General features: G+C 53.6%; 11 protein-coding genes across 11 annotated transcripts; 7 read left to right on the top strand and 4 right to left on the bottom strand.

Annotated features, from left to right (window-relative positions):
* Nucleotides 1-918: 918 nt before the first annotated feature.
* On the top strand, nucleotides 919-2,116 carry PG994_004529 (BTB/POZ-like protein; the record flags this gene model as incomplete). The annotated part of the gene is made up of 3 exons (XM_066855938.1): nucleotides 919-1,017; nucleotides 1,099-1,501; nucleotides 1,554-2,116. The coding sequence occupies 3 exons, from the start codon at nucleotides 919-921 to the stop codon at nucleotides 2,114-2,116; spliced, it is 1,065 nt and encodes a 354-aa protein (XP_066718105.1).
* A 777-nt stretch (nucleotides 2,117-2,893) lies between these two features.
* Nucleotides 2,894-3,560, top strand: PG994_004528 (uncharacterized protein; the record flags this gene model as incomplete). Its single annotated transcript, XM_066855937.1, has 2 exons — nucleotides 2,894-3,218; nucleotides 3,250-3,560. The coding sequence occupies 2 exons, from the start codon at nucleotides 2,894-2,896 to the stop codon at nucleotides 3,558-3,560; spliced, it is 636 nt and encodes a 211-aa protein (XP_066718104.1).
* A 704-nt stretch (nucleotides 3,561-4,264) lies between these two features.
* On the bottom strand, nucleotides 4,265-7,560 carry PG994_004527 (uncharacterized protein; the record flags this gene model as incomplete). Its single annotated transcript, XM_066855936.1, has 4 exons — nucleotides 4,265-5,026; nucleotides 5,627-6,189; nucleotides 6,267-6,664; nucleotides 6,713-7,560. 4 exons carry the CDS (start codon nucleotides 7,558-7,560, stop codon nucleotides 4,265-4,267), a joined length of 2,571 nt encoding a protein of 856 aa, XP_066718103.1.
* Nucleotides 7,561-9,549: 1,989 nt separating this feature from the next.
* PG994_004526 (uncharacterized protein) lies at nucleotides 9,550-10,755 on the top strand (the record flags this gene model as incomplete). Its single annotated transcript, XM_066855935.1, has 1 exon — nucleotides 9,550-10,755. The coding sequence occupies one exon, from the start codon at nucleotides 9,550-9,552 to the stop codon at nucleotides 10,753-10,755; it is 1,206 nt and encodes a 401-aa protein (XP_066718102.1).
* Nucleotides 10,756-11,830: 1,075 nt separating this feature from the next.
* PG994_004525 (uncharacterized protein) lies at nucleotides 11,831-13,927 on the top strand (the record flags this gene model as incomplete). Its single annotated transcript, XM_066855934.1, is given in 5 exon segments — nucleotides 11,831-11,971; nucleotides 11,986-12,219; nucleotides 12,279-13,415; nucleotides 13,476-13,764; nucleotides 13,836-13,927. 5 exon segments carry the CDS (start codon nucleotides 11,831-11,833, stop codon nucleotides 13,925-13,927), a joined length of 1,893 nt encoding a protein of 630 aa, XP_066718101.1.
* Nucleotides 13,928-14,965: 1,038 nt separating this feature from the next.
* On the top strand, nucleotides 14,966-16,448 carry PG994_004524 (TRAP-like protein; the record flags this gene model as incomplete). The annotated part of the gene is made up of 4 exons (XM_066855933.1): nucleotides 14,966-14,987; nucleotides 15,047-16,026; nucleotides 16,095-16,325; nucleotides 16,404-16,448. The coding sequence occupies 4 exons, from the start codon at nucleotides 14,966-14,968 to the stop codon at nucleotides 16,446-16,448; spliced, it is 1,278 nt and encodes a 425-aa protein (XP_066718100.1).
* A 364-nt stretch (nucleotides 16,449-16,812) lies between these two features.
* On the bottom strand, nucleotides 16,813-17,680 carry PG994_004523 (uncharacterized protein; the record flags this gene model as incomplete). Its single annotated transcript, XM_066855932.1, has 2 exons — nucleotides 16,813-17,383; nucleotides 17,460-17,680. 2 exons carry the CDS (start codon nucleotides 17,678-17,680, stop codon nucleotides 16,813-16,815), a joined length of 792 nt encoding a protein of 263 aa, XP_066718099.1.
* A 1,512-nt stretch (nucleotides 17,681-19,192) lies between these two features.
* PG994_004522 (Clavaminate synthase-like protein) lies at nucleotides 19,193-20,367 on the bottom strand (the record flags this gene model as incomplete). Its single annotated transcript, XM_066855931.1, has 3 exons — nucleotides 19,193-19,425; nucleotides 19,502-19,940; nucleotides 20,005-20,367. The coding sequence occupies 3 exons, from the start codon at nucleotides 20,365-20,367 to the stop codon at nucleotides 19,193-19,195; spliced, it is 1,035 nt and encodes a 344-aa protein (XP_066718098.1).
* Nucleotides 20,368-20,763: 396 nt separating this feature from the next.
* Nucleotides 20,764-22,673, top strand: PG994_004521 (uncharacterized protein; the record flags this gene model as incomplete). Its single annotated transcript, XM_066855930.1, has 4 exons — nucleotides 20,764-20,942; nucleotides 21,025-21,290; nucleotides 21,372-22,331; nucleotides 22,378-22,673. The coding sequence occupies 4 exons, from the start codon at nucleotides 20,764-20,766 to the stop codon at nucleotides 22,671-22,673; spliced, it is 1,701 nt and encodes a 566-aa protein (XP_066718097.1).
* A 230-nt stretch (nucleotides 22,674-22,903) lies between these two features.
* Nucleotides 22,904-23,704, bottom strand: PG994_004520 (uncharacterized protein; the record flags this gene model as incomplete). Its single annotated transcript, XM_066855929.1, has 1 exon — nucleotides 22,904-23,704. The coding sequence occupies one exon, from the start codon at nucleotides 23,702-23,704 to the stop codon at nucleotides 22,904-22,906; it is 801 nt and encodes a 266-aa protein (XP_066718096.1).
* A 639-nt stretch (nucleotides 23,705-24,343) lies between these two features.
* Nucleotides 24,344-25,502, top strand: PG994_004519 (aldo/keto reductase; the record flags this gene model as incomplete). The annotated part of the gene is made up of 3 exons (XM_066855928.1): nucleotides 24,344-24,505; nucleotides 24,575-24,641; nucleotides 24,703-25,502. 3 exons carry the CDS (start codon nucleotides 24,344-24,346, stop codon nucleotides 25,500-25,502), a joined length of 1,029 nt encoding a protein of 342 aa, XP_066718095.1.
* Nucleotides 25,503-25,916: the final 414 nt, after the last annotated feature.

The raw sequence follows: 25,916 nt of genomic DNA, 5'->3' as shown, positions 1-25,916 counted from the left end.
TCACATTCACATTCAACCTCACTTTTGAAGCACTTCCCGTCAACGTAGGAACTTGGTTTTACCACCATTAAAACCGGCGTGGCGGGCTTAGGCAGATTAGACTAGGACGTGGTCAGATGGATCCTGGGTAGTGTAGAGGTAGTCAAATAAGGCTGTAAGCTGTTAGTATAAGCGGTGCAGTCAATCAATTCATACGAAATCTGATCCACTTTAAAAGGTGTACTCACACGCTCAAGGGGATCGTACCAGTACAGGTTTGCAGAGAAAGAGAAACGTTTACGTGACTCAGTTTCAGCTGCTAAGGCCGTTTGCCAGCGAAATAGCCGATCGATGCCGGCGGGGTGGTAGCGACGAGAGGAAGAAGATACTGGCGACGAGGAAAAAAGGGAGGGTGTACTAATATGGCGAAGAAAAGGGGTACTGGCGTCGATTCAGGGCAACTGGCGATGCAGGGAAAGGGTAAGGAGCACTGGCGACGATAGAAGAGAGTATTCGCGTTTACAGGGCAGCTGCTGACAGAACCTTGCTATACACCGCGTTACAGAACGCTGTAACTGCCAACCTCCTAGCGCAAAGCTCATGTAGCTAGTAGTTTATATAATTCTTATGAATAAGTACATGCCCTCGTTAAGTATTTCGATACCGCTGAGTTTCCAAAAGCGATCGGAGCAGCTTGCAGCGGAGTGTTGCTAGTGTGTCTAAGAACACTGTCTCTTGAAAAGTAACAATATATGGAGTGCCTTGGTTGTGACAAACTCACGAGGGAGCCTGGAGACACAGACTGGAACTGCATTGGGTCGCCATGTCCTGGTAGCTTTCGCTTCCAATTTCATCCTCATCCCCAGAAGAAATTGGTACTGCGATTGACGGGTGGCTGCAGTCGACCAACCAGTCAAGTTTAGGCGCCGGCGCCTCAGCATGCATGCTGCTAGGTTGCGACGCAAACATGCATGGCAACCCAAATCCCATCAGGCTGCCTCTGCAAACGGAGAGGGACGCCATATGAATACTTCTGATGTTCGCGAGGGACACTATTCGAGGCAGATGACCTGAAATGCCCTCTTTGGTTTCCACCTCCTTTCCTTAACACCACAATAGCCAGAAAATGACGGCCCTCTCGCAAAGGTAGAGTACTCTATGTTTCCTGGTGGCTGTTACAAACCGCTTACATTGCCCATTGAGAAAAGTATCGCCACGTCTGGCCCTTTCCGTTTCCTGGTCGGGCCAGAGAAGAAGGAGTACATGATGCACGCGGAACTCGTCGCAAGCATGTCGAAACCCCTCAGGGCACTCGTCACAGGCGGCATGGACGAGTCCCGTCGAGGCGTTGTCGAGTGGCCTGAAGTCGACGAAGCCACGTTTGTGCGCTTTTTCCAGTTCGGGTATACCGGACAATTCGACGCCGAGGAACCTGAACAGCCTCCTCCCAAAGCTCCCGAAGCTTCCGTGTCACCCGAGCCAGAGCCTGCGCCTGAAGTACCTTCTTCTGAAGAACCAATATGTAAGTCGTATCGCAACCTCTGTGATGGATATTATTTATAACGTTTGCTTAGACTACCCTCCAGAAATGGATCATGATTATATCAAACGAGTTCATGTCAAAAAGGGTAGGAAAAAACGCGTTGAACAGAAGGCCAAGCCTTGGGACACATTCAGAGATCTATACCCACCACTCGAGCCCAAACCTAGAGAGTGGCCGCTGCCCAACCAGGATCCTGCCTACGACTTCACTCGGGTCTTTCTGACTTATGCGCGGCTATACGTTCTGGCCGACCAGAAGGACATCCAGGGCCTGGCTGACCTTTCACTAAGAAGGCTTCACCACACCCTGATGCATCTCAACTTGCGAGAGCAGGGAGCTGATAGCATCGCAGCACTGGCGGGATACTGCTTCGCGAATACCTGCGACAAGGGAGCCGAGCAGGACGGGTTGAGGCGATTAGTATGTTTCTTTTCGGCATGTAAGCTTGAGATCCTTTGGACGAGTACCAATTTCCAGCGTGTCTTTGGGGATATTGGCGACTTCTCAACTGGAGTTGTAGGGATTATTAATGCCCTAATCAACACATGCCTCACCCAGGGCACTCGATGGAATGTTTCAGCAATTTCGAACTAAAGCCATGTGTCTACCCACCAAGGGAGCCAACCGACGGGCATTTCTTTCACAGTTTCCAGAAGCAGGGACGCAGTAAGGAGTTGTAGTACCGTTTTCGACTTCTCCTAGGTCAAGAATGTGTTGGCTATGAATATTGACGAATCCTCTATTCCTAATCCTGAAAGGAAAGCAGGCAAGGTGTGGAGGCAGAGGCGCATTCCCCGATGTAGGAAACGTCGTATTGATGTGATCGCAGAAGAAGAACAGACCGATACCCAGCCTGGCGCGTAGCAGCTCGACAGTGTTAGGACATATGTCTTCAAAAAGGAGTATGGAGCCTAGTGGCCCTTCGTACATCGGTGTGCCGCCGCACAGCCGTACGAAAAGTAAGGAGGGAGCGGGTGCTTCCATGATGCAGAGAAAGACCTTCCGGGGTGACATTTTCATCGTAACCAATCATGATCCCAAGTACTCGCCAACCGCCTGCATGAGACATCGGTGGTGGCTATGGCGTAAGGCCGGGCACACCTCCCTGCGAGACGAAACTAGTAAAGTCTCACTATTACATTGGAACCTTAAGACAATAATTTCAATATTATAAAAACAAAAACACAGACTGTGAAAATTAACAACATAATGTTTATTTAATGATTACGTGATGTGCTAGGGGGTAGTTCGATTGACTCAGGTGGTATTGTCAAAGTGTAACATGTGGTTTATTCTCGCGGCCTCTTGACATGTCGACCATAACCCAATCATCGTCTATCCATTCACCAGCCAGGAGCTTACAGGGACATTATGTCGGACACTACGAAGCTAGACGAGTCCATGTTGACTGAGTTCAAGAAAACATATACCAACAATGTACTCGTGACCAAACATTATGTGGACAAAACGCTGCAGATACTCAACGACAGCCAAACAGGTCTCTTGTCAAAACAGATCTTGCACACCCCAATCGCCTCACGAATGAAAACACTGGACTCGGCAATTGTCAGCCTCCAACGCCGCCAAGCGGCCCGTCACCGCCGTGCAGAGCTGAAGGAATGCCTGGAAGGACATAACGAGTCATGGAGGGAGTATTGGTACAAACGCGGCCAGGAACACACTGTCGATGATATTGGTGCGTTTAGCGGATTGCCAGAGATATATAGATCACTTCATGTCATTGGGGGTGTTCGTATATGCGTCTATCTCCCCTGGCGACATTGAGAGGGTCGTCGGTTTCCTCCACGATCACAGCGATATTGAAGTGGAACGCGTTGTGCCACCGGGCCGGAGAGCTGCGCAAGACATCCGCGAATTGGAGCAGTATCTTATCAGCAGAGACAACGACGCCTTCGAGCTGAAGCAGTGGAGGAACGACGGTAGAAACCCCGCCAAATATCTTGCAACTCACTTAATCGTGAAGTTCAGAGGTAGCGGCGATGGGCCGCAGGGAAACCCGGTGGTGGTGGAGATTTAGATTGCCACGGTTCTGATGCGTGCCTGGTCTCAAATCGAGCACGACATTGTCTACAAACCAAGCTCGGAAGTGCCGCAGAACGAGTGACTTGTACTAGAGCGAATGTTAGACATCTTCAACAATGTCGCCAAGACTGGCGAGAGTGCTCTGACTTTGCTGGAGGGTTACAGAAATCGGAAAGCACAGCAAAGACCGAAGCTCTGACTCTGCTGGAGAATTTCTGTGTATGTGCATGTTGGAGAGTTTCTAGGCCCTTCTGTATTTGTCCATTGCTGTATACTGTTGAGCGTTGCAATGCGAATAAACGCCTTATCAAAGTTGACAGGGTATCGAGTATTCGGCCACTGGTCTCCTTTCGAAAGTTATGCCGGGTGGTTATCCAATATATCGGAAGAACCCACCAAATGCCCCATCTGTAGATCAACCTTCAATAAAAATATCCCCACCGGGGATCGAACCTAGGGATCTTCTCCTCCGCGAGTCTAAGGATCTCCTCCGCGAACAAATCCACAATCTCCCGCCTATCCCGCGCCACCGCCAGATCCACCGGCGTCCGCAGCCGCTTATCCTCGAGCCGCGGGTCCAGCCGGACGTCGCGGCGCAGCATCTCGAAAGTATCCACAAGCTCGCGCACGCAGTCCCGCCGGCAGGAGTGGTCGTCGGTCTTGCGCGACGCGACCACGTGCAGCAGCGACGACCCCTCCTCATCGATGCAGTGCCAATCCGCCCCGGCGTTCCGGAAGATGGCGAGGACGGCGGCGTTCGTGTGTAGGACCACGTCCTCCTCCTCCTCCTCCTCCATGTCCTCCTTCTCTCCCCGTCTCCGTGCCCTCGCCCCAAACTCTCTTTCCCTCGGCTGCCATTCCGAGGCCATGAAGGCGTGCAGGGGCGTCTCGCGCCGCTGATTGCGCGCGTTGATGTCTTAAGCCCTTCTGGAGGAATATTAAGAACAGCTTTGAAGCTTGTAATGCGATGGACTTCCTGCCGGTCATATGCCGCGCGCATTGGTGTAGTGCAGTGTCCCCTTGCGGGTCTGGTTCATCTGGCGTGGCGCCGTGTTCAAGCAAGGTATTAATGGTGTAAAGCTGGAAAGACTGAAGAGCCAGTTGCAGGGGCGTGGCACCGGCCTTATCATGTAGATGAATGGCAGACGGCCCAGCACCAATGAGAGCAGCGAGAAGAATTTCGTGCGAGTCGTCAAACAGTTGCTTCATGGTGCAAAGCCAGTGCAATGCTGTCCTACCGGCTGCGTCGATTGCGTTCGGTTCGGCATCGCGTTCGAGGGCAAGAAAGCCAGCTTCCCAATGAACCCATTCTGTTCCATACTCGTAGATATGATCATGCGGCGAAACGGAGGGTATACACGCAGAGATGAGCAAACTCCGCTCATCTCTACCCTTTCGCTCCATATCTAGTCCTTCTAGTTCAAAGAATGGGCCTACGATCTCATGCTCTTCTATGATAGCCTGTAACAGCGTAGTGCCGTTTCTATAATCAAGAAAGGGGCTAGCACCATGACTGAGAAGTAATCTGATGACCGAAAGCTGATGCTCTTTCCAAAAAGGTCTTTCGATGCCCAGGTTAAATTGCCTCCGTGCAACATGGTGGAGGATGTAGTGTCGGACCATCCAGGGCATCTATTGTTGATGTGATGGCTTCATCCGACTCATCGGGGTAATCACCCGTATAATCGACCGAATAATCATCCGGATGACAGTTCCGATCACTGCATCGTGTATTCGGATTTACGCCGTGTGCTAGGAGAATTTCCACGAGCTTGCAATCTAAACCCTCCACAGCTCTAGATAGTTTTGTTTCACCGCGAAACACACTGTCGACATGAACGTTTCCCATATCAAGAACTGCCTCGACTGCCTCAACCCCTGAAGCCCAGTGGAAGCATCTATCCACCTCGATTGCAGGCACAAAGCGAAGGAATATGTCGATAAGATTGCGGTCGCCATGATGAAAGGCGAATTGCAACGGTGTTTGACCGTGGCCGTTTCGTCTAGGTTTCGGCTTCGAGAATAATGGGTTGGCCCTGCCTCGAGGAGCAGCTTGCTAACCTCGACTTGCCCTGCGCGAGAAGCATGGTGAAGAGGTGTCTGACCGTTGCTGTCATCGGACTCTGGGTTTACACCTTGTTCTAGCAGATGGCTAACAATGTCCACATATCCGATCTCTGCGGCATACGACAGTGGTGTTCGGCCGTCGCCATCAGGTTCATCAAACTTGACCTCCTCTATTTCAGACAGATGCTTGAGGTACTGTACCATCCCTTCAATAGCGACCAATTGCAAGACGTTGAACGCACCGCAGGGACGAATCCGCCTATTATAGTGACTAATCCTGCTGAAATTCAACATCAAGATTGCGAAGGCCGATTTTCCAGGCAGAAGGTAAGCATCGAGTGCAGCAAAGACGCGTCCCTCACCACCTACCTTTTCTATATGGTGAAATATATTAGTCGTATATTTCATTAAGGGTTGGCTCAGGGCCATGTCTTCCAAGAGGTCATCGCGCTGCTTGATCTTGATTCGCCTAATGTCGTAGTCCTCCTCCTCATCCTCCTGATCATCGAACGACGTATGCAGTTCAAGTCCATCAGCATCAGTCTCAGAGCCGGACTCTGCATCTGGTATACTCCTCCTTGTCCGACATGGATCGTCAAGGGTGATGTCAAGAAGTGGGCAGGCATCAAGGTACTGCAGAGATAGTTCCACGAGTATCGCATGCGCCGAGGTAGCGTCAAGTACAGGAACGGGGATGAAGATGAGCCACGAGCTTCGTAGTGGAGAAACTCGGTAAAAGAGTGGTGTATGACGCTGACGGATTCGTCTTCGAGAATTTCCAGCAGCCGGCCGCAGCTTGCCTTTACGAGCGCCTTTCCCTCCTTCAGGTCATCGGTGCTCTTCATGCGCGCAACGAGATAGCCGAGCTCGATGAGCCGCAGAGGCCATGTGGAATGCGTCACACACATCAATATGCGTGCCTGCTCTTCTTGGCTCACTCCGCTGCGCTTGGCGTGTTCCAGCAGCATAGCATCGTACACTTCCCTGAGATTTCTCGGAAGCCGTTCCAGACAGCCTGGCAATGTCTGCTCACTGATTCGGCCTTTCTGTAGGCCGTCCGTAAGGTTATCAGTCATTCACCTGGCATGCAAAAACAGCCCCTGGGCGCGTTCGCAGATGGTCTGCTTGACCAACTCCTCCTTCTCTGGACTCAAAGTACGTTCTAGAGTCGCCATCGATAGGCTGACATATTTTGCCACGCCAGGGTAGATTAGAGAAGGCTCTAACTTCAGCTGCGGCACCGCTAACCCACGCAAGGCATCTTCGATCTTGGGAATGGGCCGGCACGTCAGCAACACCCTGGCCTTAGAACCGTGGCGATCACCAACGCCGCATAGACAACTGATCACATCAAAATCTTCATCATCCATTTCATCTAGTGCATCCACAACAAAGCAGACTTTATCTGTGCGACATATCGCGTCTACAAGAGCATCCCACAAAGCACCATGCTCACTGCCATCCACTCCACACAACTTGCTGAGCACTTCCAGCTTGTCTAGCAAAGTGTCGCTCCGAGGGAGTAATTGCAAGGCGAAGTCGCGAACCAGATATTTGGCACTATGGTTCTTCTCGACTATTTGGCGGAAAAAGAAGAACAGGATTGGCGTATCGGGCTCTGATTGCTGTAGTTGGCGAATGGTACTGGCAGCGAAGACAGACTTGCCGCTACCAGCAACGCCCTTGATAGCCAAACAGGTTGGTTCGGCCGACCCAGACCAGATTCGAAAAGCCGGTGCCTCCCGCAACCAAGACCCAGTACCAGGTACGTGAGAATGTAAATGCTTCATGAGTTCATTGCCTGGTGAGAGATATTCTGTAGGCTGTAGCCATTTCTGAACGGCCGAGCTTCGCTCTGCTAGGGAGGGCTTTGAGGGGAAGGGCCGTAAGGGGACCGTATCGTAGGCAACGATTTCAAAATCATCCATGCCGGGCGCCTCTGTGGAGTTTCGCTTTGGGACTCCATTTGGAAACAAGATTGGGACTCAAGCTTTCAGGAGACGCTTCATTGCAGAATTACAGGAAACGATCTGGTATATATGAATTGCATGGTGGACATGGCGATGACTGCTCACCGGCGAGCTGTCAGCACATCTTTAGGCCCCAGCTATGGGGGTTTTGGCGGCATAATCATTTACCTAGGTAGGTAAGGCGTTAGCTTCCACCTACAGCTGCCCAAATACCCGTACCGGCCAAGCATGCCTTCCCGCTTACCCTTATCCGCTTTGTCTTGGGTCTTGCTTACTCCTTTCTCATATCCCCTCCCAGCCATCACCAGTTTGATTCGGCCAAGTTAGGAGGTGTGCATAATCTCAATTGATCTATTGCTAGGTGTCTCGTGGACAAGTAGAAGAGAGCGGAAAGAGCCAACAGATTGTGTGGCTTGCGGTTCACAGAAGCCGCCATGTACTTTAGCACAATACTGAGCTGCTTCCGTTTGATTGTTGTTGGCCATTGTTATAGTGTTGAGGTGGATTGTGAAGGGTCGGGTATCTTCAGCACAACAATCCCATCCATTCCGAATAGCCTCGTTACAATCACAAGCACTCGATCAGCGACGAGTATTCTCTCTACTCCAGCTTTTTGGATCCTCCTCTTTTTTGGAACTCCTTCAAAAGTTCGCTTGCAGAACTTACGACATTTATTTCCCAACCGAACTTGTCAATTGATTCCCAGCGCTTCCCAACCGCCGTGACTTGATCGCAGCCAAGTACCATCCTCTTGCAATCCAGCTTCTTAAGCGGGTCTATCTTGCTGTGCTTCCAAGAGCACGACGAAATCAGCGGAGATTTCTCTGTCTTACCTGAGCAGGCCGACCCTAGTCGACACCAGCTTTCATCGCCTGTCTTGTCGCTGTCCACAAGAATCACAATCTAGACTGACAAGGTATAGTGATTTTCTTCTTCTTCCCCGATTTCCCGGCAGAATTGTAGCAGTGATGTGAGAGCAAATGAATCAACTTTCTTTTGGAGAACATTGTTGCTGAGAGGACAGGCTTGCAGGCTCAGCTTCAAGATTCTCTTGGCTCTTCCACACCTAACCGAACTAGCGCCTGCACAAATCGTTCTACTTTCCTTAATGCAGAACTCCAACCTGCATAAACCAAGCGAGGGCATCATGTCTTCTCTGGCTGAAACGAGCAAGGCTATCCGTGGCAGAACTCGCAATCTGTCGATCAAGACTATCGCCTCTAGCAGCGGCTCTGTTCACTCAAGTGAAACAGACGACACCTTTTCGACGGGAAGCTTCGTCCATATCTCCAAACCATCTTCCGCTGCGGCGGAGCCTGGCTCGAATAAAATTGAGGCATTGCTGAATACGGACTGGCGAACCAACCATCGCCCGAGAGCCGACACATACGACCCTCCCAAGACCGCGGCTTTGCCAAGCCGAAGTTATCTCCCAAGCCTACACTGCGTGTTGATACATCGCGTGTAACTTGCGAAAGGATCAGAGATACACCTATCGACCCTAACTTTATCCTCTCAGCCCCTGCAACGAAGAAGGAGTTTGCACTCGCAGATGATACGGAGAATCAAAGTCCCGGCGAGACTTATGAGTTACAGACCAGCTCCGCCAGCTCTGGTAGCTCGTTTGGCGTCCACACCGATCTGTCTGATTTGATCTACGAGAATGCCAGCATCAGAGACTCTCTCAGTTTTCTTAGGCGGTCTGACAGCATCGGCTTCTCCCCGACGATCAAGGTCACACCAGCCGAATGCTTGGAGAGTAGCTTGCAGACGCCCGAGTTCCCTCTGGCCACAATGAAGAAGGTAGAGGAAGGACAAAAGTTCTTCACACAATCTTAGGAAAGCTTGGTGAAGTATCTGGACGTCCTATCCCATCGAGAATTTCCGAAGAAAGCCCCAAAGCTCGATGCTGAGCAGGCTGTCCTGCAAGATCCTGCAATCTGCAGCATGACGGTTGGCGGCAAGGAAAAGGTCAAATCTCCATTACGAAAGGCACCACCGGCAGAGCAGACTCGCTACAATGCTTTGATTGCAAAGCTCAATAAACGTGGCGCATCTGATCCGGCCGAAGACGTCGCTCTGTCACTCCATTCCATATCTCATGACCAGGCTGGCGGGCCCAGTGATGCTGCTTTCTTCAGAGCAGGGTCAACACTCAACCCCAAGGCCTCCGAGTTCACTCTGACAGAGTTCTCGAAGAAACATCCTGCAACGTTCAGCGAACCCAGCGCACCAAAAGTCGGCAGGCCTTCGGTATTGGATTTTTTCGAGTCGACCAAGGAGTCCTCTCAGATTCCCGACCTTAACCCCAAAGCCATCAATGATCTGCGTGCCTGGGGTCGTGTTTTCCTGGACTTGCTAGATGCAATTTCCCATGACGATGGGCAGAAGGAGAAGCTGATGAGCAGTCTAGGAGATGGGATCTTCCCTCCAGGACTCTTGCCACCGCCAGCTTTGCAGCCTCACTCGGCCAATCTGCAGCAGCCTCCTCCTGACTGGCCGATCTCCCAGAGTGCGCAGTTGTTCCCGGAAATCCAACCCTTTGCTGGGTATGAGAATTCCATGCCCATCGTCCCCACCGGGCTTTGCAATGACATCAATGCGTATCTACTTGCAGCTCGAGAGATGTTCCCCCAGACACAGGCCCTCGGTAATGCAAGAGAACATGCTGCAGTCATGCCGACTCCCATTGGGTTGCGAGCTCCTGTTGGATTGCAAAACCCCAGTGGACTGCAAACAAACTTGCAGCCCAGTGCTCCGTTTGTCCCCCAGCCTCACATGGCTCAATTCCCAATTAGCCAGGCGCCCACGCAAGCTGTGAACAGACCAGCACCCAACTTGCCACAGCAGTTAGGCTTGGCTGGTGTCCAAAACGACGGTGCACCGCGTGCAAACGCCTATTCCCATGGTTTCGGACCTACGCCCGTGTCCAAGCCTAAAGGACCTCCTCGGCCGGGCGACCCGAGGTGGTGCAAGCAGCAAATGATGTACGAGGCGTATCTCGAGTGGCAGCGAAGCACCGATACCGGCTACCACAAGAAGTGCAAGGATCGTCAGGCCAAGAGAGCTGAGCGACAGCGGGGTGGCAAAGACAGACAGACGAGCGAGGTAGAGAGACCTTCCAGCGAGGGAGCCATCGAGGCTTCGGCATAGCCTTTTTCTTCGTGCCGCCGTTCATTTTTGACACCAGCGAGCATTAAACAGGCGGGAGAAAGCATCGAAATTAAGTAAAAACATCGGTAGCATGGTGCCTGCCTGTTGGACTCGCAATTCGGAAATACCTCCCGGCATTGATTAGGCTACGGGAAGCAGGGTATGATGATGATGATGACAAGGCCACACATTTCACAGCAGACTTACCAACCTTGCATCTTCTGGTGGCTGGTGGCGATATCTTCAGTCACATTGGCGTACACGAACAGTTCTGTTATTGCCATTTTCATTAGTGCTCCCATATGAGTTAGGACAGGTTGGGCCTTTTCAGCGTTGGACTCTGATGTAATGATTGGTATCTGATCAGAGAGTCTGTCGTTTCTTTAGCCAATTCTGAATCCCCAATTCTATAGCATAGCTCGCAATCAACGAAGTTTTGATAGTGCAAGGAGTTGTCATGCATTGTGGTATTGCGTTCTTGAAGCGATTCGTATCTGGCGAATATGTATTGGCAGAAGGTTGAAACCCAAGCTCTTTCCATCCTCCCTTTGCATTTGCATTTTCCTTACGCCGAAGGTACAGTGCCATATCTAGAAATTACTGTGTTTAACACTGTGTTGGTGGCTTGTGTTTATGCCAGCAACAACATTCAGCATACAGCCCCACCATCAAATGTTCGTTCTCAAGTGACCTATGAGCTAGGTTCAACACATGCACCAATTAGAACCGAGCGACCGTGAGAAGGAGCCTTCCAGGTTGCGTCTAAAACATCAAGTGCCTTACTTACTGCGAGCAAGTTCGAGTCGCAGAGTTGAGTCTTTGTTTATTCTCTACTCGCAGGGGCAGGAGCGACGCAACTCAGATGGGAACCTGCTGCTACGCGGTGCTTCAGACTGCACCTTGAGACCTCCAACCCAAGACGAGGGTTGAGATCGTCTTCCTACCTACCACAAAGCCTCCATCTCAGTCCTTGGCTTCGTATTCTCATGCCAAATTTTGGTTAGAATACATAACCATCTCGTCCTTGGAACGGTGAAGCTACATCATTTGCCGGCCACATAGACTATCCGTCAACATGTCGACTCCAATGCGCCATGGTCCCTCGCAACAGGGCCGCACACCCTCGCAAATGCCGGGTGCTGCTCCAACCCCTCCCGTGTCTACTCCTTTCTCGGCCTCACAGACCCAGACTGCCTTTTCTCCCCCTCAGGCTCGCGTACGTCGCCGCAGCATGTTAAGAAGTCGCCTGCCACATCGTTCACGCTTAAGCAGCCGCCAACTAATGATGGAGCCTCGGCTATGAACTTTGATAGTCCCTCGGCCACTGCTGCCCTCGGTGCCCTTGGCATGAATAACCATCTTGATCTCCACCTTGAGAACCTCAGCATGGGGACCATGGGCCTTGGCAAGTCGGAAGAGGAGGCTCACAAGAGGAAGATGGACTTCATAATAGAGACAGTCAAGGTATGTTGTGACCAGCTTGCCTTCGCGTTCGCAGGGCCCCCAGGACTAACTATGCGCAGCGTGCCGCCAGACCCATGGTCAGCAATGAAGGTCTCGAGCGCCTTGCTAGGGAGATTGGCCTCGAGTGCCTCTGGGAGGACAACCCGGCCGGTGGCCCTCATTCCAAGACCTTGGTCATGGCAGGTTCGGGTCTTGCGCTCGAGATCATCATCACTAACCACGTCGTGGAAAACGTCTCACTCACATACCCCGAATGCTCCGAGAACGCCCAGAAGCATGTTGGCAAGGCGGCTGATATATTGCTGGAAGACCTGAAACTGGCCGAGGGGCAAAGCCCACTGACCAAAACACTTTTGGATTTCCAGCCCAACCTGGAGCGACTCGCAGCCCTAGACAAGCTCAGTGTCCTCCCTGGATTGAACTGCTACGATGCTGTTGCCGGATTGTACGAAAGCTTTCTGAAATTACACGAATGGGACATGCGAAAACTTCGAGATGATCATACCATCCCCGAGAAGAATTTATCGGACAAGCGACTTCAGATGTACGCACTCTGCCTCCGTCACGGAGTCCCCATGATGCATGTCCGGGGCAAGATTGGTTTGATGCTCGACTACTGGAAAACGCGAAGAAGACTGAAAAGCGTAGATGCCCACAAGAAGTTAATGGGAGTCTTCACCTGGGGAATGCTCATCGAGTGCGCGCCCAGGAATGATATGATGCACATCCCGGCCATCCGCGTCTCTGAAAATTGGATTTTGGATGAGGTTGAGAAGACGCAGAATCTGACGAGTGATGACATGCTGCTGCAACAAACAGCAGGCTACGTGCTGGACTGGCAGGAGCCAGAAATGTTATTTTTCCCAGGAGATGAGCCCAAAGCCGAAGCAGGCATGGGCGTACAAGCAGGTCCCAAAATCCCGGATGTTATCTTCACAGCGACGTTTGACCCGCCTGTTGTCGTTACGACGGCAGCTGCAGCTCATATCTACAATGTAGCTGGCATTCCTCTGCCCGAGTCGAGCGTTACGTTTGATGCTATTGTCTTCCCCGTTACCCCCGACAGTGGATACGACCCTAGTGAGCCACGCATCATCCGACGGGCCCAAGCAGTCACTACCGTCAATCCCAGCAGCCCGGGTGTCCTTTATCTTACAGGCACAAGAATACGCTTTTCATATACAAGCCGGTCTACGGTCAGGTGCTGAGTAAAGTGCCTGTTCAGCATCCCCGGCAACTTATGGCCATGATGCCAGTCCTTCGGCAGTTTGCGTTCCCTGTCTACTCTCCTGGCCAAGAGTTTCAAGGCCAAGCCAGCCTTTGACGAGATCGCTCCGGATGACGCGAATTGGAAGCCAACGCCCATTATACAAGATGATATCACAGGCTTAATGCCCAAGCTGCCCCTACCATCCATCACGCCGGATGTGAAGGCAAGCCTGCCGGTGGATATTACGCTGACAGCACATCCCATCCCCCAACTCTTGATTGTATTCCCCTTCAAATCTCGAACGGCTAATATCACTCTCGAGATTCGATTGGGGGGTTCGAGTCCACATTATTTCACACAATGACGTGTTCCAGGAGACGACGCATGATGGCACTCGAGGAGTAAGACTGGATAAGGTTGGGCCGAGATAAGCTTGAGGTTTGCGAGGATATTGGGAACTGGGTTGAGTTGATCAGAATGATGCTTGAGAAGGAGTAGAGAGAACTAGATATGTAGTATAGATCGACATGGTTTTCCTCCTTGGGGGAGGGGAAAAACCAACATTGATACCCCAGGTTTCCCCCGCTGGCGTCAAGACGGGTACCCTGGTTTTTTCACATTATGAGGGTCGAACAAGCTGGGTATCAACAGTAATTCAAATTAAACGAGGTTAGAAGCCACAGTCTTGAAAAAGCATCATGTCTTCCACGCAATTGCATTCATAGATTTGCTTTCCTTCGAGGCCATATACCCTAAAGGAGGTGCTGTTTCAATTCCCCTGGCGGGGCCAATGACAGGCAAAAGCGCCCCCAGCGCGGGTCCTGCCGACAAGCCGAGCGTCTTCTAAGCGCCGCCCAGATTGAGAGAAAGAATTGCCAACCAATGACTGCCATTGGCCCCCAACTTATTTCCAGTCTTAACAACCCGAATGAGCCCAGTGGCGCCAGCTGCTCAATTTAGCCATCCTGGCCAGCCTGGTACCCCTCGCACAAGAAAGCGTTCCTGATTGACCGGTCGGCTGGAGAAGGATGGCGTTGGTGTCAGGCGAATCGATGCGGCACTGCACTCCCTGCAGGAAGCCGAACTTGCTAAGTATGTACTGCCTGCAGTGCGGTGGCGTGGCCAGGAGAGTGCGACCTTTCCGCCCATGCAGGTGCAGGCTATCGGCTCGCCTACAATGAAGCAGGCCCTCCTCCCCTTTCCTAGTGAGCCGACAGTTCGGTCTTCATCCCTCTCGTTCCTTAGTTTGATTTCCACCTATGTTCGACCTTTTTGCGACTGCTGAACAAGTGTTGCGCATTGCACAAGCATCAATCCGTTTCTGGGAGCCATTCTGCAGGCTGAGATCGCCCAGCTGTGTAAGTGCGGGGTCCTTTCCTGGAGATCGATCGAATGCAGACCACGCATTCTGCTTACGCCCGCGCTCTGGTGGACGATGGCTAATCTGGAGTTGTAGCCATTCGTATAGAGATATCAGGGCCTCTAGAAGAGGCTCTAGTCTATTCATTGGCAGGTTTGCGCCAGACTTGAACGACAATGTCGGGTCAATTCTACCCTCGTATGTTCCCACTCGATGGCCCAAGACTACCTCGAATTTGCGATACTAACATCCAGCAGCTCCTCCTGGCACGGCTGTCTCAGGTGCAGGTATGGGTAACACAGCTTACCTACTGGCCGCTCAGCTCCTGACTAACAATGAACTCGTAGGCCAGCAGAAGAGCTATCCTCTTCCACCAACCTCGCCGCCGGCGAACCAGACCAAATTCTATCCTCCGCCGCCCGGCACCCCGAGCTTCGCGCCGCCGGGCGCGCAGCACTACCCGTCACCACCACCTCAGCAGCAGCAATCATATAACCCGCCGCCCCAACAAGCCTACCAGTCACCTCCACACCAGTCATACCCGCCGCCTCCCCAACAGAGCGGAACCCCTCAGCCGCCGTCACAATCGAGCACGCCCCTCTCCTACCCGCCGCCGCCCCAGGCTCAAGCCCTACCCAACTATGCTCAGCAACAGCAACACATGAACCTGCCTGTGCGCGATGGGAACGGCATGACACCACCGCCCGGCAAGCCGCCGGGATACGATGGGGCCTCCGAGGGCTACCCGCAAGAGAAGACGCATTCGACACAGGGCAGCAGCGTAGACCTCTCGCGCCGCGCCTCGGCCATGAGCTCGCAAGCTCCCCAGCAGCAACAGGGTGTGAACATGCATGCGGGCGCACCCCCGCCTGGCCAGTTCCAGGGCGCGCAGAGTACGACGGGCGACGACGTAGGCCAGTTTAACGGCGGGTCGTACCGAATCAGCCACCGAGACAGCAACAGCATTATCACGCTGCAGCTGGCCATGGGCTGCCCGCTGGACGCGAAGCCCGGCGTGCTCATCGCCATGTCGCCCACGGTCACGCTCAAGGGCGAGTACAAGTTCAACCTCAAGCGCATGATCGCGGGCGGCGAGATCGGCCACTCGACCTTCATCGGCCCCGGCGAGGTGCTGTTCGCGCCCGGGATGCTGGGCGACATGACGACGATCCGCCTGCACGGCGACGAGTCGTGGAGCGTCGCCAAGGACGCCTACGTCGCCAGCACCCAGGGCGTGGTGAAGGACTACAAGCGCCAGGGGCTGGGCAAGGCCATGTTCTCGGGCGAGGGCTCTGGGTCTACAAGATCACGGGTGTGGGCCTGCTGTGGATCACGTCCTTCGGCGCCATCATCCGCAAGGACCTCGCCGATGGCGAGAAGTACATTGTCGACAACGGGCACCTGGTCGCCTGGAATACGAAATACATCATGGAGCGCGTTGCGTCCGGCGGCATCATGGCCGGCTTCGCCAGCGGGGAGGGGTTGGTGTGCAAGTTCACGGGGCCTGGGACGGTCTTCCTTCAGACAAGGAACCCGGTAAGTATTTCTCCGGGAACTCATACTTGGTGTTTATCTGTATGCGTACTTCTTACTAATGTGTTTTTTGTTTTACAGCGAGCATTTAGCGCTTATATGACGGGCAATGCCGCGCCACCTTAGAGGGGAAGCAACCACAGACGAAGTTCTGTCCCGACTGGACCGCCGTGACATCGGTAACTTCAAATTGATTTCTGTCCCTATCCCTACAGGACCGTGAAAGTGTATTCCTTAGCTCCTTGGTGTGTATCGGTCACGCTGCTCTTTTATCCCCTGTCTAGGCTTAGCAGGCGAGTTTCATGGTTTACGGTGTTGTTTTTCTTCTTTGAAAAATTGGAATCAAATACCTTAGCATCGAATTCAATAGATAACATCCTTATGATTGTGTTCATGTTGCGGTACTATCAGACTCCTTGTTAGGCCGGCGCTTTACCTACCAACCAACTTCAAGTTTCCTCTAATCTGGGTATATATCTCACCAGCCTGCCTAGTCCGATTTGGACTTATCCGATTTGCTGTAGCCCTGCCGCAGGCTCTGGTAATCCAGCGCCTCCACCGCCCAGATGGTCTGCGCGCTCACGAGCAGGAGCTCCTCGAGCCCGCCCGTAAGGCCCTCTCGGACCATGATCTCGCCGCCCTTCTTGGCGTTCAGCCCGCCACCGCTGAGCAGCCGCGCGTAGACCTTGTCCTCCTGCCCCTCCGGCACGCACTTGTAGATGGTCGTGCCGTACTTGGCCATGTCCTTGCGCCACACGTACTCGACGACGCGTCCGTCGTCGTCGCCGGACCCGACCGCGGTGCTGAAGCGCCAGTCGCTGCGGTGCAGGAAGTTCTTGTCGCGGTGCAGCTTGATCCCTTCCGAAGGAGTGGAAGTGGTAGTAGTGGTAAAAGGATCCCCCAGCCCGATGACGCAGTGCCGCCACCGCAACAGCTCCAGCTTGCCCACGCCGCGACGGGGCCGTCCTTGGCCGAGGTCGCTTGCCGCCGCAGCAGCATCTGCGGCCGGCCGGCGCGGGCTAGGATGTCGGACTGCATGTACCACTCGGCCGTCGGCGCGTCTTGGCGCTTGCCGCGGTGCAGCAGCGTCGAGAGGCGCGAGGTGGTGTAGTACATGTTGTACTTCCGGAGGCGTACGTTATCGCCGTCGCCGCCGGCAGAGAGGAGGGGGCTGTCCGTGTTGGTGGTGTAGGTGGTGTCGACGGAGGGCCGGGCGTCGGTTGTGGTGGAGGGGGGGCGGCGGCTTCGGCGCGGGCTACGGCGGCGGTGAGGGCGGCGCGCTCTTCTTCTTCGGTGTAGGGGGGCGCATCGTCTGCTGTCACTTGGGGTTGTTGTGGTTGTTGTGTGGTGGTCGACATGGTCCTTTAGGCCAAAGGGGGTTGGGTAAGTAGATGGGAGTCGCAGATGCAAGTTTGTGTATGTAATTGTGACAGCCGCTCTTTAATCTTGCCCTTTTAATTTTATTAGAAAATGTGAATAGAGGTAGATGATGAAATAGATGGTTTAATCGCTTCACGCGAGGCAGAACGAAACCAGCTTCTTATATAAGTATGTTCTCTATTCAGCTGCCTGCATATTTGCTTACATCTGCTGTAACTGAACTGCATAACTACCCTCTTATAATCCATTTTAGTGGTGGCTGAGCCTCTATGATAGCATACCGGTAGACACAGACGGACCCAAACTCTGTGACTACTATTATTAAACCCCGGCAGTGGGGCTCCGGCGCACATGTATACGTCGTATAGAGATTGTCAAGTGCTATCACCCGACTTGGAGGATAGCGGGCCCTGCCAGCGACAACGTTCCCGGTCGCTGGTGGAGACTAGAGTAGGTCTTGTCCGCCGAACTGCCATCCGTTGTCTTCCCGTCCTTATTAGCCGTTGGGCAGTCTGGCGTACATTAGTACATAACCTACGGTGGGCTGGCTCAACTGGCAGACTAATAAGCCCTAAGTACAGTAAGCAGTGCTTTTTGATGATTATGCGCCACCCGTATACGTGAATAAGAGGCCGCTTAGCCAAAAGGAGAAAAACAAAGTAGCCAAGTAACAGGCTGCTGCGGAGAGTGACAAAAGTCATGTGAGGCTTTTTGATAACCACGATCGCCCGAACCGGCGCCATGCTGTACGAAGTTGCTCTTACGACAGACTGATGACGCTCTTCTTAGGTTCCTCTTATTATGGCTGAATACCAAATGCGACTAGTATACACCGAGTGACCATCATCTCTTCCAACGACGACCCTTGCGTCCTAGGAAACAGCAACCGTCACCTGGCAATTCGCGAGCCGGTAGAGAATAAAGGTCGCCCCCCTCGCATCGAGTGCGGTTGAATCCCATCTCGAGATGGTTTCACATTCACGCACATCGTTTGTTTGCCCCGGTAAGGCCGACTGAGCAGCCTGTGTCGGCATTGGTTAAGACCACGTAGAAACCCATGTGAACCCGGGCCTCCTTATGTTCTCACCCATTATGCTGCTTGGCACAAGTAGCCGGCTGACTGGGAGGTATGGTTGGGAAGAAAGGATGGTTCAAAAAAGATAAAGAGTAGGAAAGAACGGCAAAAAGCTCAGCCTACGAAAACCCCCCGGGTAGGGTTTTACTTGACCCTTTCGTTTTACGCTGCGCAGGTTCGTCAGCCTGCGCGTCAACCAAGTCGGCCAGCAGGCACAGTCTGGAGGGTCGGACACTGACTGCTGCAGTTATTAGGTACTATACATGTACCAGTGCATGTGTATGTGTGTCGCCCAGCTTTATTGAGTGGTAGGTATCCCAGCAACGACGTCGGGTGCAGCTGCCCAACCAACCTAGGTTGGAAGATCTCATAATCACCCCAATCGGGCCTGTGTTATAGGAATCCCCTATGCCTCCTAGTACTGTAGCTTTGCACGCATTCGCCGATAATCCTCCTGCTTCACCGGTTCGTACTTGGGTGGGTTGCCGGGACCCGCGCATCGCGGTATGCACTCAATGACTGCGTCCGCATACGGGCTGACAAAGTATGGAATCGAGTATCTTTCCCGCGTCATCTGTTGTACGGCTTCTGTTCGGGAGCTGTCCACGGGGGGTACGGTGACACGGTGGAGTGTAGACTTCAGATAATCTGATGTAGATCAATGTATCAGTGAGATCACTCGAGGGTATGAACCGCAGCAACCAAATGAGTGCTTCAATCTTACCATTACTCCAGCGCATCAACAAATCGCCAACATTCATCACCAGTGCGTTCTTGACGGGTGTCGCGTCCATGAAGGTCCCTGGGCTGTTTGGGTGCTCAACTTGCAGCCCTCCGCATTCATCCTGGAAAAGGAGAGTGATAGTGCCCCAATCTGAATGCGCCGGCATCCGCGCGACCGCGTCACTGGACAGCTTCTCGGTCTCGACAGATGGGTAATGGAGAAGACGCAGCTGGTTACCATGGCCATCGTGATACCGCAGAAAGTACTGGTCGTCCTCCAACCCAATCCCCAAGGCCAGCGCACATAGCAAGTCCTTGCTAGTATCGAAACATGCCCAATAGAAGGCAGTCATGAAGTCGCGAAAGCCGGGTAACACTTCATCGGGTAGCCAGACGTTGGGCTGCGATTTGAGCTCTTCGCTGCCGATCTCATAGCTCTCCTGCCAATGGGTTGAATTGAGCATCAAATTCATATTCGCATTGAGAAAAGGGTTTTTTTCTTACCTTACAGTCAGTCACCTTTCGCAATTCGGCATCGGCAGCACCAGCGTCCTCTCCTTCTTTGTGGATGTATTGCGAGACCTTTTCCAGCCCGGGCCATGAGTATCCACGGTGAACGTAAGGACCGGGTGGATGAGGCGCGAGCATCTTCTTCTCTTCAGGCAAATCGAAGAGTCGCTTGGACCAGTCCAATGACTGTTGCAGGAGGCTATCGTGGACTCCATGGTTCACGATATAGACGAAGCCGACTCGGCGACATGCTTCGGTCAATTCCTTGGCAATTTGTTTCCTGTCGGCGATTGACCCATTGCTCCAGTTCTGGAAATCAACGATAGGTATCGTAGTAGAATTGGCAGTGTCGGCCATTTGGAATGTGTAGACAAACGACTTCAACAAGCTTCAGTATATTGTTCACGGCAGATCGGCAGAATAATCGTTGAATAGAGAGCTGATGGTGATGAAAGACTGGATGGTTTAAGCGTTATGATGTAAGTGCAACCCCGATCGACCAGATATTGCCCCGCACATGTTCCGATACCAACTTCCTCCCATCCGGAGCTCTTACCCGGGGGTGCCTTATCAACCTGCAAGCATTCTCGCTAGCCCTATCAGATAAGTCTGGTCGCCGGGCTTACACCGACATCAGTTCGGGAGAAAAGGACTTATACGATCCAGTGTGCCGATGGGCGATATATGATTGCCTCAAATCACTATGTGGCTAGCTACTGTGTGAAAGCTCAATCCGCCCTCGAATAAACGGAAATGGAGCAACAGAAGATACGGAGCCGAGTGTCAAGATGGGCGAAAAGGTTGGAATGTCCAGTGGACGAGGACGCCAATTATAGAAACACCTTCTGGTGTAACCGAGACCTGATCCCGATCCCCGAGGACCGGCGGACTTGGACTTGGCAAGGCTTTGCAGGATACTGGGTGATTTGCGGGTGAGGCTCGCTTCAGCCCCTTTCTCATTGAAGGAAAAACACTAGAGTTGAAAAAACGCTAACTAGCCGGCTCTGCGTACAGCATCAACACCTCTGCGTGGACGGCAGGAGCTTCTTTATTGGCGCTCGGTCTGAGCGCAACGCAAGCGATAGGGTGCGTAGTCGGTGTGGCTCTGATAGCGGCATTGGTCGCCGTACTTGCCGGCTGGCCTGGAAGCCACTTATACCTCGGCTTCACGGTGCTGTCTCGGGCATCATGGGGCATGCGTGGGGGGTTCTGGCCCGTCTTGAACCGGATCATGACCGCCTGCGTCTGGATGGGCATCCAAACCTACTGGGGCGGCCAAGGTAATAATGACGGAGTTTCCCTTTCGCTCCCTCACGTCCTTTGGGCAACGCAGGGCAAACGTTAACCACCTTTACTTGTAGCCGTCAAGATAATACTACGCGCCATCATCGGGGTTCCGTTTGTCACCTTACGGAACAACTTCCCAGCATCGGCAAATACAAAAACGGCTTCCTTGATTTCATTCTTCGTTTTCATCGTCGTATTTCTACCTCTGCCCATGATCCCGCCTGAGAAGCTGCAGCTGCCCTTCCGAATCACTTTCGTGATGATAACGGCGACCCTGTTCGGCATGTTGGGCTGGTCGGTGCACGCTGCCGGCGGCGCCGGCGCACTGATGAGCACGCCATCCACCCTCTCCGGATCCGCGCTGAGATGGAAGGCGGTCTACGGGCTGCAGTCCTTCCTCGGCGCACAAGCGTCCGGTTGCCTCGGTCAGTCCGACTGGACCCGCTACGCGCGCCATCCGAACTCGGCCCTGTTCGGGCAGGCCGTGACGGCGCCCCTCTTCATCGTCGTCACGGCGGTCTGCGGCATCATCATCACGAGCGCGGCGGCCACCATCTACGACGGCGAGTACATCTGGAACCCGCTGGAGCTGCTGTTGACGATCCAGGACCGCCGCTCCCTATCAGCCGCCGCCCGCGCGGGCACCTTCTTCGCGGGACTGGGCTTCCTGACGGACCAGCTGGCCCTGTGCCAGATGCTGAACGGCGTCAGCACGGGCATGGACATGGCGGCGCTGTGCCCCAAGTGGATCAACATCCGCCGCGGCTGCTACGTCCTGACGGTTATCGCCGTCGCCATCCTGCCGTGGAACTACGTGACCGACCCTGGGACCTTCATCACCGTCCTCAGCGGCTGGAGCGTCTTCATCAGCCCCATGACGGGTATTGTCGTCAGCGACTACTTCCTCGTGCGGAGGGGCGAGTACCACATCGGGGATCTGTATCTCGGCGACAGCAGGAGTGCCTATTGGTACACCGGGGGGTTCAACTTTCGCGCATTCGCGGCTTGGGCTCTGGGGACTGGTCCGCTGTTACGTAAGTTGGAATCTTCTCATAATCTACCTTTCAACTTTGAATGTAGGGAATTGGATTATTACTGATGCTGATGAAAATGTTGCATGTGTAGCCGGCTTCGTGCGCGCTATCCAGGCCGTGTCTTCTGACAATGGTTGGGATCACTTGTATCAGATATCCTACATCTATGGCTTCACCGCGTCGCTAGCGATATACGCCTTTTTGTTTGCCCTCTTCCCACAGGAACGCCAGCGTGGCACTTCCCCGTTCATGCTTGAGCTGCATGCCGAAATGATTGAGAGTGAGATTAGGGCGAGCGACCCAGAGAATCAGGGTGAGAAACATTTGAAATATTCATTATGATCTGGGAGGAATGTAGGTAGTCTTAGATATATGATATCTGCTACGGCCAATCACAATCAAGGGCCATTCCTCCGACGTAAACGCTTCGTCCGTGTTGCTTTCGGTGGACGATAGTTGAAACTCCTGGCCCGCTATAAAGAAAATGGTTCGAAATGCATGCTAGGGACGTAATAAGAGAACAAGTGAAAGCCCTCATCGGTGATAGTCAGAATACGTGTTCCCAATCAGTCTCAACCCTCCTCCTTCTCCACGATGAAAAACGAGTTCATCTCGGCATCGCAGTCCGCCTGCCCCGCCGGGACGAACGCCCCGGCCCACTGCTCCCGGACGACCAGCCCGCCCTTCTCCTCCAGCAGCGCCCGCCACCCGGCCCGCGTGAACAGGTAGAGGAAGCAGTCGTCCCCCATGAACCGGAACGGGATCCCGCGCGCGAACCGGCCGTCCGCGTCGTACATCTCGGGCCGCGTCCCGGGCACGACGTCCTCGGCCGCCACCATCATCAGCAGCGCCGCGCCGCCGGGCGCCAGCCAGCCGCGCCACCGCGACACCAGGGTCTCCATCTGCTCACGTGCGAGCTCGTAGAAGCTCGAGGTGGCGACGATGCCGCCGAACAATTCTTGGTCCGTCTCGTCAGTGGCAGGGGCCGGGGGCACCCAGTCTAGCAGGTGCGCGCACTCAAAGGTACCACTCGGCACCGCGGTGCGGCTGAGCCCCACCATGGTCTCGGAGAAGTCGACGCCGTGCACGTGGAAGCCGCGGGCCGCCAGCGTGTGGGCGACGGGCCGGCCCGTGCCGCAGCCCAGGTCCAAGACGCGGCAGCCGGGGCGCAGGCGGGCGGCGAACTTGTCGACGGCCTTGAGCAGGCCCGCGTTGTGGCCGTAGATGGTCTCGTAGTCGAGGCCCTTGGTGTCGAAGAATTCCTTGGTCGGCACGTTGGGCGGGGCGGCGTGGTGCGGCGGCGGCTCCGGCTGTTCGGGGCCGCCCGATGATGATGGCGCATGTTGCGCGGCGGGGATAGTAGGGGCGGACATGGAATGTTCAGATGGAATACCAGACTAATCGGGGGAAATACCCGAGAATTGGTACCAGTACCTCGTAATTGTCTATTTTCAGCGTGCGTTTTGGGGGACAGCAATGGGACTGCTATTTGCTTCTGGAAATTGGGTTGTTGAGCGAGCTATGCCGGATTACTTATGCAGGTCTGACTGGGTGCGATACGACACATGCATGTGATGTGATACAGGCCAACGAGTGATGGTGATGGTGGTGATCATAGCCGACCAATTGTCATCTTACGTCCGGCACAATTCCCCCCTTTCTACGCCAAGACCCGACTTAGATATTACTGGAGCAGAGATTGATGGTGTTTTTGTATTGAAGAAGTCAGTATCTTCCAGAGTTGAAGAGTGTCGTGTCGTGCAATGTTTCCCCTCCCCCGCCAGCAACGTGGGATCAATAGCGTTTGTAACCCCTTGTTTTATCTGCCGCTGTGTTGCATTAAACCCCAGGATGATATCCTAATCACGACATCGATGACGCAGATGCGGGGGATCATCTCAGCATCATGCAACTCGACTCTCGAGCAGTGATAAATTTGGTTAACCCGCGGAGCGTGACAGAATTCGTTCTTGAATCTCTCTAATCTTATGTCGAAAATCGATTGATGCGAGATGGCATTTGGAAAAGCATTGGCAGTCGCTGCTATCGTCGCGGTAACACTCGTCGTGTTGCTTCGAACGGAACATGACTACGCTTCCACCAAGATCTTCAGTCTGAAAAAGGGGGACATTCCCCAGCTTGGGCTAGGGACTTGGCTATCTGACCGTGACGAGGTAATAATACAACCTCCAGGGTTCTGATCAATCTAGCAGAGCCAAGCTAATGTAATATGACAATGACAGGTTGCTCATGCCGTCGAATATGCATTGGACAATGGTTACGATCATATCGATGCAGCTCTTATCTATAGTCAGTTCACTCACAAGGCGACTTTGACAGCTAATAGGATATGGCAACTGACAACTCGCAGGAAACGAAGACCAAACGGGCAAAGGCATCAAGGCGTCCGGGTTAGATCGCTCCAAGATCTGGGTCACCTCCAAGCTGTGGAACTCAGACCATCGCAAAGACAAGGCAGAAGCCGCCATCCAGAAGTCCATCGCCGACTTGGGCGTCGACTTCCTGGACCTGTACCTGATGCACTGGCCCGTCGCCTTCGTGCCCGACGAGGGCACGCGCCTGGACGAGGGCACCTCCTTCGTGGACACGTGGCGCACCATGGAGGACCTGGTGCGCAAGAACTACACGCGCCACATCGGCGTCAGCAACTTCGCGCGCGCCGACGTGCAGGCCATCCTGGACGTGTGCGCCATCTGCCCCTACGCGCACGAGTTCGAGACGCACCCGTACCTGCAGCAGCAGGCGTTCGTGGACTGGCACCGCGCCGTCGGCGTCGAGGTCATCGCGTACTCGCCCCTCGCCAACACGAATCCGACGTACCGCGACAAGAAGGGCGGCCTCGTCGGGCCCATCTTCGAGGACCCCTTCTGGACGGCGCTGGCGGCGGCCAAGAACGCGACCGTGGCCCAGGCGGTCCTGGCCTGGGGCGTGCGGCGTGGCACCGTCGTGATCCCCAAAAGTGAGAGCGAGAAGCACATCGACGAGAACCGCGGCGCTTTGGAAATCGAATTCTCCAAGGAGGATATGGAGGCGGTCGCCAAGCAGGACAAGAAGGTGCGGATGAACGACCCGGGCAAGAGCTGGGGCGTCGAGCTGTTCTCGGACCTCGATGACCCGACTGAGCTTGATGGCGATGATAATGAGTTGTGAGATGGTGATCCTAGTGATCATTGTGATGGCTTTATGGTAATGTCCGGATAGGTGCGGACTAGAAGCCTGCGTTCGGGGTAACCTTCAACAAACTTGGACGCATGCGAGTAAACGACGGTTCTCATGGAGATTATGAGCAGAGCGAAGTTTACCTGATGATCCAAACACACACATGTAGCTAGTCAGCATGAAAAATAAGACACACAGATACAGTCTCTTCCCCGTCCTCGGTCAGTCACACGCACACACAGGCAGAGAGTTGGTCTTTCTCTGCCTTCCCCTCAAGTTTCTCTCACAGCGACTCCCCGTGAATGTATGCATTTATGTAATCAAGGAACCAATAAATACTCATCGAATAATATCAAATAGTACAGAAGTGCTCCTTTTAGAAGTAGTCCCGCTCGTTATAGGTAG

Source organism: Apiospora phragmitis, assembly GCF_038363925.1.
Source record: "Apiospora phragmitis strain CBS 135458 chromosome Unknown utg000005l:1.0-4161743.0:1.0-4166827.0, whole genome shotgun sequence".
Taxonomy (NCBI): Eukaryota; Fungi; Ascomycota; class Sordariomycetes; order Amphisphaeriales; family Apiosporaceae; genus Apiospora; species Apiospora phragmitis.
The sequence above is the reverse complement of the archived record's forward strand: the minus strand, read 5'-3'. Positions and strand labels throughout refer to the sequence as shown.